General features: G+C 62.5%; 1 protein-coding gene across 4 annotated transcripts in view; it reads left to right on the forward strand.

The window, feature by feature from the left end:
• ADGRB1 (adhesion G protein-coupled receptor B1) overlaps positions 1-12,812 on the forward strand; it is a 99,463-nt gene that overhangs the window by 6,146 nt on the left and 80,505 nt on the right. For all 4 annotated transcript variants that reach the window (XM_054498573.2, XM_063669159.1, XM_063669160.1 and 1 more), the window contains exon 2: positions 8,135-9,137. In XM_054498573.2, coding sequence (XP_054354548.1) covers positions 8,354-9,137 — 784 coding nt within the window. In that variant the 5' untranslated portion in view covers positions 8,135-8,353. The remainder of the gene's footprint in view (positions 1-8,134; positions 9,138-12,812) is intronic.

The following is a 12,812-nucleotide window of genomic DNA, read 5'->3' on the forward strand; positions in this document are numbered from 1 at the left end:
GCCCACACCCCACCCCCGACCACCATGAATCCCGGCCCATCCTCCCGGGCCCTGGGGGCACACGGTCGGTCTTTGGGCCAGCACCTCTCTGAGGCTAAGTTGGCATCTCTGTGACAGGAGGGTGGGCGGCCCTACCTGCGTGTCCTGGAGAGTGCCAGAGCGTCCAGGGTAGCGCCTGTGAAGTGCCAGGGAGAGGTAGGGCTGTCTAGGCAAATCTTGGTGAGGCCCCAGTTCCAGCTCGGGGGTAATGGCCACCCCAGAGGAACGCATTTCAATGGGATTTCAGAGCCCCGGGGAAAAGGAATGGGATTCAGGGAGGAGGAGAAGGGCCCCTGCACTCTGCACCCCCTCCCTGTTCCCGAGCCCCAGAGAGTCTGTCCCTGTGCCCATTCCAGATCTCATGGGCAGCTCCTCCAGAAAGCCTTCCTCTCCACCACAGCGCACCTACATGCACACATAGACCCGCCTTGCCACTCGCACACCTAAAAGACGTGTGCAGACCCGCATGCTAGCAACTCACTCTGTGTGCACACACTTGCTGACATACACCTGCACACATGCATGTGCACACAGCCCTTGAACAGTGTGTACACACACTTGTAATAACTCACAAAAGGAGCATGCACACACCCTGCACGTGCACACACTTCCTAACCCCCTGAAGCACACGCCACATGTGCACACTCACGTGTGTAACTCAGCTGGTGAACACGCACATTCTGTTCCCCACACTCGCTCACACACACACCACTCACACCTGCACGGCTTTCACTTGCACTCATCACCACATGCACACACGCACACATATGTGCAGCTCACATAGCCACACATGCATCCTCTAGCCCCTCCTTGCGCCAAGGCTGCTCACTTGCTGGACACACCTACTCTCTCCCTCGGTCTTGCTCCTCCCAGATGCTGGGCCCTGGCTGCAGCTGTTCCTCCCCATTGCCACGTAACTGCCTGCCCGCCGTGGTGGAGCGGAGGCCTGGGTTGGGGCCTGCTCCCGTGGTACAGCCGCCTCTCAGGGGTCCTCGAGCCAGGATACCAGCCATTTTGGAGTCCAGGCTGAGTGCAGCCTCCTCCTCAGGTCCCCATACTGCTGCTAGGGGCTCACCAGCCTGGCCGGGCAGCCCTGCCCTCGAGGACAACTCCTAGGCAAGGTAGCCCTCCTCACTCTGGCCTCGGATCATCCCCGGGGTGTGCCTGGGACCTCAGTGCAGCAGGGCAGGGACAGAGGAGCTTCAGCACAGGAAGCATCTTTAGGGCCTGCAGGTGGCTTGGGGTGATGAGCCCTAGACTATGGGAGGTGCAGTGAGGCCTGGAGCCTGAGGGCCGTTGGAAAGCTGGCCTCTGACGCCGGGCCAAGGTGGTCTGGGACAGTTGGGTGAGATGAGGGGTAACACAGCTCCTATCTTCCCCTGGAGTCACTAGGGGCCGGTCGGTCCCTCTGGGCCTGTATCCATGTCTGGGGAACTGCAGGCTGCGATCACCTTGCCTTTTGCGGGTGGGGGGTCAGATGAAGGTCTGTGTGCCAGGGCAGAGCATGGGGCCGGCCAGAGCGGAGCTGGGCACAGGACAGAGCCCCTTCTGCCTCAGCCCCACAGTGGTCTCTGTAAGAAGGGCCTTTCTTTCCCTGCCAGCAGCTCTGGCCAGATTCTTTGGGCACCCCTGTGCCCAGGCAGCTGGGTGGGGCTGGGCCTGTCGGGCTCTGTGAACATGGTGGGCTCCTACGCCCTTGGGGGCCCACGCCCAGGGGGTCCAACACTGCTGGCAGCCCTGCCCACCCTTAAGAGAGGCTTCCCTGGCCTGCCTCTGCTGTGGGTGGCACGTGACCTGGGCTCTCTATGGGCAGGCCTAGCTACCCTGCAGGTTGGCCAGTGGGGGTGTGGTTGGCACAAGCTGGGGTAGGGCAGGTGGCATCTGGTGGTTACCCTGTCGGGGGGAGGCTATCTCGGCACCCCCTCCTCGACTTGGCTAGTCCCCGACTCTCTGGCCCACTTCTTATGGCTCTGAACCCCTGAGACACGCAAATAAGTTGTCCTGGGCCCATGTCAGGGGCCCTGCCAGGACCTCACAGGCGGAGGACAGTGCTGCCTCTGCTTCCGGTACCAGGCTGCTTGAATGGGGGCCATGGGCACCCTGAGCGGGGAAGGCCAGCCGTCTGCCTCCCAGCCCCCTGGGCAGTCGGTGCCGAGGGTGCCCACCCCGCCCCTCCCCCCGTGCAGCCTTTTCTCAGGACACACAGGCGGGCACTGTTCAGAGGGCCGGCAGGACAACAGAGTGCCTTTTGTGGCTGGTGTCTGGGGATGCCATTGGTGGCCTGGGGTGGGCGGGGAGGGGATGCAGGAGGCCTGAGCCCAGGGTCGGGTCTGTCCGGTGTGGACTGGACCCAGAGCGGGCATGGGGTGCCGAGCCTCATGGAGGAGCCCCAGTGCCCCGAGAGAAGGGCGTTGGACAGCATCCACCGCCCCGGGTTGATGGTGGGGAAACCGAGGTGCAGGGTGTGACTGGAACCCAGGCCTGGTGGCAGGGTGGGGTGTGTGTGTGCAGTTTGCACAGGCGCAGGATGGCGGCGGGAGGTGGGTGCGGTGCCTCTCATCTGAGGGTGTCTGTGATGGGGGTCACTGCCTCACCCACCTCCTGCAGAAGCTGTGAGATTGAAGGAGGGGTTCGTGTATAATCTCAGGCCCGTTGCTGGCCTGTGGTCAGCGCGTAGTGAAGGTTGGTACCCACTTCCCCTCTCTGTGGCCCCCAACTCTGCTCCCCGGCCCAGCGTGGCTGGCTCCTGCTGCCCCACCTCTCTGGGTCCCCTGTCTGCCAGCCCAGGCCCTCACCCTGTCACCTCTGCCCAGAGACCGGCAGCACCCCCCACCCTCCCTGAGACCACCTCGCAGAAGCTGGCCAGCCTCCTCTGCAGCAGAAGGGATAGGGGCTAGACACCAGAAAGAACTTCCTGACAACAAGGGCAATTTGACGCTGGAGAAGGTGATGAGAAAGGCAGGAACCTGTGAGGGCTTTGCTGGTAATTGGTCACTGTCCTTGGGAGGCTGAGGGGCAGTGGGTAACAGGAGCTGCTGTTATCCAGGCTGAGATATAGAAACCAATGACCAGAGAAGTGGCCTGTGGTTCGGGGACCAAGACAATCGCCCACTTCTCTGCAAGAGAGTTGATGACAGTTTTGCCATTAAATTGTAACACTTAAAGCCAGGAGTGACCAGCGCCCACACGGGTCCCCCAGCAATGGGGGCAGCCCATGAGCCTCTCACACCCCGTCACCTGTGGCCTGGATGCCCAGAGCTTTCTGTCCTCATAGTGGAGGGCTGGCATGGGGTGGGCTCAGGGGTCAGCCTGGCCTCAATCTTCAGGGTCCCTGACTGCTGCATGGAGCACGCCTTTGGAGGATGAGGCTGGAAAAGCCTGCTGGGGAAATCAAGGCACCTGATGGAGAAGCACAGAGCATGGATTTTGAGGGACCAGGGCCAGGTCCAACTCCCGGGGCCCCCGGGGGATCCTCCCAACCTAGGGGACCCGGGAGCTGGTGTGGCCGGGGGGAGAAGGGTGAGCCAGCTCAGGGGAGCCGAGGCCAGAGGTACAGCTGTGCAGATACCACAGCGGCTGCCCCAGGGTGGAGCCATTGTTGGCCTCAGGCCTGGACCCCTTTCTCCAAGGCTGTGACTGTGCTTCTGGCTAAACGCACCCTCTGGGGCACACCCTCCTCTCCCAGCCCCGTCTCTGTCCCCGCTGCCCTCACATCCCAGCAAGTACAGCACGAAGCCCAGGCTGTCCCACAGCCACGTGGCCTTGTATAAATGTGTCGCATGTGAGTGCGTGTTCATGCTCACATATGCACACTCACAGGCACACAGGAACACGTGCACACACATATGCACTTGGGCACACACAGGCACACAGGTGCGCACACATGCACATGCACTCGTGCACAGTGACACACATCTGCTCATCCCCCTCCACATCTCAGCAGAGGCCACCAGCCCCTCCCCCATTTGCCCTCTGGAAGTCTCTTGTGACCCTATCCGCATTGACCTTCCTCCTGGCCCAAACACTACACAGGCCCACCCCTGCCCCCAGCAAGCAGAGGGACCCACTCATCCTCAGGGCCCCACTCAGGCGCTGACCCCTCCTGAATGCCACCCTGGGTGCCAGGAAGGATCAGGAGTCTCTCCTGCAGGCCCCACTGCGTCTCAGCTAGACTGTCGGCAGCCGTGTGACCTGGGCTGCAGTGCCCGGCTCGGGCCTGGCATGGGGGGATAGGAGCCTGAGGAGATGGTCCCTGGTTGCCCCCGGCCTTGGTCAGCTCTCTGCCCGCCTGGGCCTGCCTTGGTGTGAGAAGGCTCCGGGGTGGCCCTGTTGGAGAGTGGCAGGCAGGTGGGGTGCAGGAGACCTCGGCTGGCTCAGGGATGGGTGGGTCTGCTGGGGGCAGGGCAGGGGGTGAGTGTGGCAGGTGGGGAGGCCCGTGCCCACTGGCAGGCTCAGGGGCCATCAGCCAAGACAATGGCCTGGGCTCCTGCCCAGCGTTGCCCAGTGGCCCAGCCAGAAAAGGCAGGTTTGGGCTAGTTCTGTGGGTCTCAAATTCATGTCAGCTGGGCCGGCCTTCTGGCCAATACAGCCTCTCCCAAGGCCTGGGCGGGGAGCAGCTCAGTCAGAGATGTTCTAGGGGATGCTGGGGAGCTGGGAAGTAACCTGAGCCCTCCCTCCCCACACCCCCCTGACTTGCTGATGGCCCCTGTGGTCCCTCCTGTGGAACCCCGGGGCTCAAGGTTTAAGAATCCCAGGGATGGGCACTTCTGGGCCATCTCCTGGCCCCGAGACAGTCTGCCAAGGCCCCAGGTCCCTGCCAGGGCACTGGGCAGTTGCACTGCCTGGCCCTTAGCATCTCCTCCCTGCAGGTACCTCCTACCTCCTCCCTCTCCAGGCCAGAAGTGGGCCGTGTGCACCTTCCATGCCTGGCTGGTGCTGGGGCCTCCCCCTTCCACCTCCTGAGCACTCTCCTTCCCCATAGCCACTCCTGGCCCTCATGCCACTCCCTCGCCATCACCCCCAGGGTGACCCCAGCACTGCCAGGGTGGGCCTTCTAAGGGGCGGTTCTGATAGGGGCACTGGCTGCTTCTGATCCCCTCTGCCACCTCTTGCCTACAGGGTGGGCCTCATACCCTAAGAGGGTTCAAGGCGTGGAGTGAGCTGGTGACAATGAGAGGCGACCAGTGATACCAGGGCCCTAGGGGGTGCCAGGAGGCCTCCACTCGGCTCAGCTCTCTAGGGCAGGGGGAGGCCCTCGTCCACCTGCTTTGGGGCCATGCTGGGCCATGCTGTGCAGAGAGCATGGGCGGTGACCTGCAGGCCTGAGCTGGATTCCAGGCTCAGGTGCCCAGTACCAGCTGTGAGCCTCCACCAAGGCATGGCCCCTCTGTGGACCTCGGCATGCCCATCTGTAAAATGGATCTGTAACAGGGTGCCTCAGCGACAGAGTGCCTGGCACACATCCTATGTCCCTGTGAACCTGGGATGGACTCTTCTGGGTTTTCTCACCAAGCTGGAGCCTGTCCTGGGACACCCCTCCCAGGCCTGCACAGTCCACGTGGCGTTGCAGACACCAGCCTCGTCGTGGCCAGCTGGGCTTATGAGGCTGCGCTCCCCTTCTAGGCAGCCAGGCTGTACCAGTTTCCAGATGGGATGACCGAGGCCCTAAAGACTCCGTGCCTGGCCGCAGACCCACAGAGGCTGGTCCTTGTACACCCCAGCTCCTGTGCCCGCTCCTGGCACCACAGGCCCCCAGAACCTGCCCCGCCTTGGGAAGGCTATGGGGTGGAGCTGCCAGGGCCTGGGATGAGGAGGGGAGAGGTGGGCCCTGGCATCTTGAGCTATGCGGGTCCCTCTGGGGGAAGGTGGTGCATCTGGGGTTGACATTGACTTAGGGTCAGGGCTAACAGGATTGCCTGGGGCCTCCTTGGCACTTGGAGGGGCATATGGGGCAGTGAGGCTGGCTGGCCTGTGAAGGAGTCAAGGCCACGTGGGGTCAGCACCAGGTAGGACTGGTGCTCTGCTAGGCTCTGCCGACGCTCACCCCGGGACTGTAGCGCAAGGTGAGGCTGGGAAGGCCTTCTGGCTGTGGGACCTGCTCACAGCTGCTCCCTCTCCATGAGATGGTGAGGGGGTGCCCAGGACAGCCCAGCTTTTCCATGCCTTGTCCAAGCCCACCCAGCCAAGCGTGTCTGGGGGCAGGACTGGAGGAGGGCTTCCAGGAGGCAGGGGACATGGCGGCGTCTTCCCAGGTCTGCCACGAAGGCACCAGGATGGGAAGATTTTTTTGTAGGTTTGCCCCTTTTTAAAAAAATTTTCTCTTGGGAGCCCGGAATGTTTGCCAGGAATGAGACCACAGAGGGCCAGGTTGGGCCATGTCTGTCCCCAGATCCAGAAGCCCCAGCCAGCTTCCTCCCCTGCTGGGAGCACTTCCTGCACCCCCCTGGCTAAAATTTCCCCACCCAGCTCTTAACCTCTTGTTGAGAGCAGTGGGGTGCCCATCCCACTTTACAGATGGGGAAACCGAGGCTTTGTGGTGAGAGACTTGTCCAAGGCCACTGTGCAGTCAGGAGCACAGCCCGAGTCCAGCCTCCAGCCTCCTGGCTCCCATGGGCTCAGAGCCTCTGCTCAGGCTGGGGCCAGGCCTTGAGGCTGCCTGGGCCCAGCTCCCTGTCCTGCCTACAAGGCTGTGCAGGAAGGACGCCAGGAGGGGACTGCAGAGCAGTGACCGACCTTGTGTTGCCAGCCAGCTGGGCCCGGGCAGCAGGAAGCGGCAAGTCCCGTGGGCGGGCGACCGGCATTTGCGCGGTCAGCAGAGCGGAGGCATCCCCACCAGGAGGCTGGGTGGCCTGGAGGAGGGGGACTGGCTACAGCTCCCCTCCCTCCTGCACTGGCTCAACTGCTGGGTGGGATGGAAAGCCTGGCCAGAGGCCTTGGGGGTGGTGAGGAGACTGAGGTCTGTAGGCAGAAGGAACTTGCCAAGGTCCACAGCGAGGTGGATGCCCGCTGGGCCCAGGGCAGCCCCCAATCCAGGGCCTTCGCTGTGCCTCTGCTCACCCGTGCCACTGTAAGTGGGCAGTCACTCAACCTGGGCCCTCTCCTGGAGCTGGGAGGTGTCTCCTGGTGGCACAAATTTAGGGTCAGCCTGGGGCTTATATATGGGTTCTCCCACCCACTCACTGTGACGGGTAAATTATGGATTCTCTCTGTGTCTCAGTTTTCCCATCATGAATGATAGGAAGTAATGCTAGCCTTGCAGAGGAAGGGCGAAGGTGAGGTGGCTCCTGGTGGCTCCATCCCCCCTCCATCCCTCCCCAGGCCCTGTGCCTGTAGCTTTAGGGCACGAGGACACACGTGGGAGGGCCGAAAGAGAGCTTCCTGGCAGGAGCAGCCTCCACAAGCTGCTGGAGGCTGCAGAGGGCAGTCTGGGGGGGGCACCAAATCTGAACTCCCCTCACCCCAAAGATCCAGTCATTGCTATTGAGGCTCTGCACCCCCTTCCTGCTCCCCAAGCCTTTAGAAAGGGCTCGGGGGCCAGACGGGAGGCTGGGGAATTGCCCGAGTAACCTTGTTCCTGTGCTCCGGGCCCACTTCCCTTCCCACGGGGTTTGCAAAATCTTCCCGGGAAGGAGGAAGGTTAGAGAGGAGGGACCAAGGTCAGCAGGAAAGAGAGAGCCTGAGAGAGCTACACCCTCCACTCACAGAGGGGCAGCCACGCAGAGCGTGGTGAGCGAGCGGGCAGGCAGGCAGGCCAGGGCCCCCGGGAGCCACGCCAGGCTGCCTGGGCAAAGGGGTACCGCCAAAAGCCCCAGGTGGACTGCCAGCCCCTCCCTGCTCAGGCTTGGGTGGAGGCGGAGGTACTTTGTTCCCCAAGCTGGGCCGCTGCCCCTGCAGGTGGTCACGCTGGTGAGTGGTAGACAGCCAGGTGGACGGAGCAGGTGCCTGGAAGGGTGCCAGGGCCTGTGTCTGCGGCCCAAAGTCCTCCTGCCCTCGTTGGTAGCAGGCTGAGCTGCCTCCTCTGAGAGAGCCCACCCCTATGCCCAGAGCCCACGTCTCCCCAGGGGCTCACTCTGACCCTCTGCTCTTTCTCTTCCAGCTGCTGCTGCTGGCCACAGGCTGGCACCAGGGCCCTGGACTTTAGAAGCCGTTGCTGCCCTCTCTGTCACCTGAAGCAGGGCCCTCTCCCATCCCACCCTTGCCCCGCCTCCCTGCCCCCACCGGGCCGGCCCTGCCCGCCGCCGGACCCTGGCATGTCAAGACCTGGTCCGCGCCTGACTGCCCAGCCCGCGGAACCCCGGCGGCCCCGCGAGCTAGGATGAGGGGCCAGGCCGCCGCCCCGGGCCCCGTCTGGATCCTCGCCCCGCTGCTGCTGCTGCTGCTGCTGCTGGGACGCCGCGCGCGGGCGGCCGCCGGAGCAGACGCGGGGCCCGGGCCCGAGCCGTGCGCCACGCTGGTGCAGGGAAAGTTCTTCGGCTACTTCTCGGCGGCCGCCGTGTTCCCGGCCAACGCCTCGCGCTGCTCCTGGACGCTGCGCAACCCGGACCCGCGGCGCTACACTCTCTACATGAAGGTGGCCAAGGCGCCCGTGCCCTGCAGCGGCCCCGGCCGCGTGCGCACCTACCAGTTCGACTCCTTCCTGGAGTCCACGCGCACCTACCTGGGCGTGGAGAGCTTCGACGAGGTGCTGCGGCTCTGCGACCCCTCCGCACCCCTGGCGTTCCTGCAGGCCAGCAAGCAGTTCCTGCAGATGCGGCGCCAGCAGCCGCCCCAGGAGGACGAACTCCGGCCCCGGGCCGGGCCGCCGGGCCCCACCGACGACTTCTCCGTGGAGTACCTGGTGGTGGGGAACCGCAACCCCAGCCGTGCCGCCTGCCAGATGCTGTGCCGCTGGCTGGACGCGTGTCTGGCCGGTAGCCGCAGCTCGCACCCCTGCGGGATCATGCAGACCCCCTGCGCCTGCCTGGGCGGCGAGGCGGGCGGCCCTGCCGCGGGACCCCTGGCCCCCCGCGGGGATGTCTGCTTAAGAGATGCGGTGGCTGGTGGCCCTGAAAACTGCCTCACCAGCCTGACCCAGGACCGGGGCGGGCACGGCGCCACAGGTGAGTGACTGGCGGGGAAACCTTCGGACAGGGGAGGTGGGCGGATAGGGGGAGGTGGGCAGACAGGGGAGGCGGGCGGATGGGGGGAAGTGGGCGGACAGAGGAGGTGGGCGGACAGGCGGAGGTGGGTGGGCAGAGGAGGGGGGCCAGGGTCTTCTTCCGCAGGGCTGCCCTGCTAGCACCGCTGTCTGGGGAGTGTGTACCCTGGCACCCTCCCAGGCGCCTGCTCCATCCACCTGTGCAAAGAGTAAGAGTGAAGGTCACTGCAGGTGTGCAGCTCCAGCCCGGGCACACGGCGGGTGCTTGTTGAGCGTTGAAGGCCTAATTCCCTCCAGGATGGGAAAGGATCATCCTCCTGGCTGGGAGAGGGCCCGCCCTTTCTCTCCGGCAGGACAACTTTAATGGGCCAGAGGCTGCAGCGGCCGGAGGCTGGGGGCTGCAGGAGTCTCTGGGACTGGATGATGGTCCTGGGGACTAGGGCTGCGTGGAAAGGTCGGCAGGTGGGCTCTGTGGAGACTTGGTCAGGAGATGAGGTTTCGGGTTGAGTATGCTCTGGGTGGATGAATCACACCTGCCACGCGCTCTAGGTGCTGGGGCCGGGGCTGCAGCAGTGAAAACCCTCCAGAGCCCTGCTCTCAGGCAGCTGCGTAAGGGAGAGAGGAAGGCCCTAAGCAAGAAGACATGAGCAGCCAGGCCTCGGGCAGCGATGAGAGCCTTGCACTAGAACCGGGCAGGGCTAGCCCCTCATGGCAGGGTTGCCATTGTACCTGGAGGTCAGGGAGGCTGGGAGGAGCAGGGACCTTGTTCAAAGCTCTGGGAGAGGTGGGGGAACCTCATGCCAGGAAGAGAGAACGGCAAGTGCAGAGGCCTGGGTGGCTTTGTGCCCGGAGAGCACAGAGGGGCAGGGGCCAGTCCTGTGGGGCTGCCAGCCTCTGGGACACTGGCTTTTCCTGCTAATGAGACAGGAGTGTGCACAGGAGCAGGGTCCTCGGGGTAGAGTCCTGTGGGGGCCCAGTGGGCCTCAGTGCAGGAGATGGGTCCCGTACACATACGGCATGGAGACCCCTTGCTGACGGGTGACGTGCAAGAAAGAAAAGGAAGCCCAGGGTTTTGGTGTTAGCATCTGGGAAGATCAGAGGATTGGAGAGGTTTGAGTTTGCAATGCCAGGCAGGGGCTGACTGCATACCTCGGGTGTTTGGGGGTGAGGCCGGGCTGTGTACTCCAGGCTGGGGGGCCATCTTGGGGCAATGGGACCCTTAAGGGTATCCAGGGGCCTTGACTTCTCTGGGGCCAGTGAGGCCTATGGACTCCTCCTCAGAATTTTGTGTTTAAAGGCACAAAATAGGCTACGCAGGGCTACAAAGGAAGCCAGTTATGCTGGAGCATGGTTCTACCCACAACGCGGGGCCATGGATCCCAGATAAGAAGCTTCTGTGAGGCCGTGAGTGGGGCTAGAGAGGGGCCGGGGAAGGAGGGACAGGCGTGAGGCTCGGCCCACCCCTCCAGTGGCCCGAGGAGGAGGGAGGCAGCGCCCCTGGGCAGTGGGGGGCCAGGAAGCCAAGTGGTCATGCTGTGTCAGGACAGGTGGGCGCATCAGCTGCGTCAGGTGCCGCCAGTGGCTGGGTGGGAGGGGCTGAGGACCAAGCCCCCACCAGGCAGAGTGGAGGTCACTATGGCCTTGGCGAAGGCGGCTTCTGTGGTGTGGCAGGGATGAGCATCTGAGGGGTACTGGGAAGAGGACAAAGTAGAATATGCGGGGCTCTTTCAGGGAGTAGAGATGGGGCAGTGGACGGTTTGGGAGATGGGAGGCTGCAGGAGGACTGGGCCCAGCGGTCACAGGCACACCTGGCCGTGCATCTTGGTCTGCCACTCCTGGTCACTTCACCCCTCGGAGCCTTGGTTCCTTCCTTGGCAGAATACCAACTCCTTTGCAGAGTGTTTTCCTCCAATTGATGGGTCTCAGGGGCCCGGCCCAAGATTACACCCACTACTGAAGAGCTAGTCGTTAGCAGCATCAGGAGGCAGCAGCTCTGCCATTCCTAATAGTGCTTGGAGCAGCATGGAGCTTGTTGGAAAGAGCTGGCGGGACAGACGCATGTGACGCGTGGAGAGGCTGGGGCACTGTGTGACGTGGGTGTCGGAGGGAGCGCCGAGCTTCACTCCTCACTGGGCACCTACTGAGTGAAGGCACCCTATGGTGTAAGGTGGTCGGGCCTCCCGTGGGAGATCCCACGTTATCTTGGGAACCCAAGGGCCTTAGCAGGGCTTTGGGCAGAAGAGCCAGATGGTTGGGCTGTGAGTGCAGAAGAGATGTCAGCCCTGAGGGGAAGCCTGGGACGGGCTGGCAGCCAGTGCCGGCATTCAGGAGGGGACTGCCACTGGCCTAGTCAGGACGCAGCAGCAGCAGTGGGAGGGAAGAGGAGGGCCTTGGGGTGCAGCCGATGATCGACTTACTGATGAAAGGATGTGGACATGGGCAGGGAACCCCTCCCAGGTGTCACACCAGAAATGAGGATGTCAGCTGAGTTGAGGAAGTGGGGCTGCGGGTTGCAGGGGAGAAGAAGATCTGGAGGTCAGAGTGGGACTTGAGTGTGAGCTGCCTCTGAGGCAGCCAGCTGGCAGTGTCATGTGAACAGGCAGCTCTGACACCTGGAGCACCAGGACAGGGCCAGGGTGGGGCAATGGATGCTTGAAAATGGCTTCTGAGCCGCTTTTGCAGAGCCCCAGGGCCTGGGTTCAAATCCCAGCCTGACCCGACTTGCCGTGTGTCCCTGGGCCAATTCCATCAGCTCTCTCATCCCCTCAGGCCCCTCATCTTTAAAACAGGAAGAGTAAAAATATCTTGTTTCCTAGATTGCCCTGATGAATGAGAACTGGGGTGAAGTGTTTCTAAGCAGAAGCGATGTTGACGATGAAATATCAATATCCTCGCGTATTCTTAGGTAGGGAGACTCTAGAGGGCTCAGGGAGCAGAGACAGACTGGAGGCAGGGATATTCGAGCAGCTTGAGGTGTGCACGGAGATTCTGAGAAAGGGAATGTTTGGAAGTGGTGCTCAGAAAGAGGTGGGAGGATGTGTGTTCACGCATGCATTCATGCAAGTGTGTTGTGTGTGCATGTGTGTTCATGCATGTGTGTGTGCAAGTGTGGCATGTGCATGTTTGCATGCATGGCATACGTGTGTGCATATGTGCTCATGCATATATGTGGTGTGTGTACCCCCATGTAAGTGTGGGTGCATGTGTGTGTGTGTGTGTGCATGTGTGCAGTACATTATGCATGTGCTTGTGTGCACCACATGCATGCATGGTGTGAATGTATGTATCGAGGCTGGGCTCTGTGCAGCGATTTTAACAGAACACAGGTAAAGGCTGTGGGGCAGGGGCCGTTGGTCTTGTGGAAAGACGGCTAGAGGGCATATTGACTTGGCTGCTGGCAACATGAAGCAGGGAGCCTGTCATCTTGGGCAGGATGGGGTGGAATGTGGTCACCCGGGCCCAGAGACAGTTCGGACCCTAGTGCCCATGCTCTGTGCCCAGAAGGCCCTGATGCTTCCAGGACCACAGGAGCAAAAGTGACCTCAGTAGTAATAGTCATTTATTGAGTGTTTACTTTGTGCCGGAGGCACCTGCACGGGAGATAGGCTCCTGTGGAGGCATGCTCTGCCTCAGGGCC

The sequence above is a fragment of the Pongo pygmaeus genome, chromosome 7, assembly GCF_028885625.2.
Source record: "Pongo pygmaeus isolate AG05252 chromosome 7, NHGRI_mPonPyg2-v2.0_pri, whole genome shotgun sequence".
In the NCBI taxonomy this organism is placed as follows: Eukaryota; Metazoa; Chordata; class Mammalia; order Primates; family Hominidae; genus Pongo; species Pongo pygmaeus.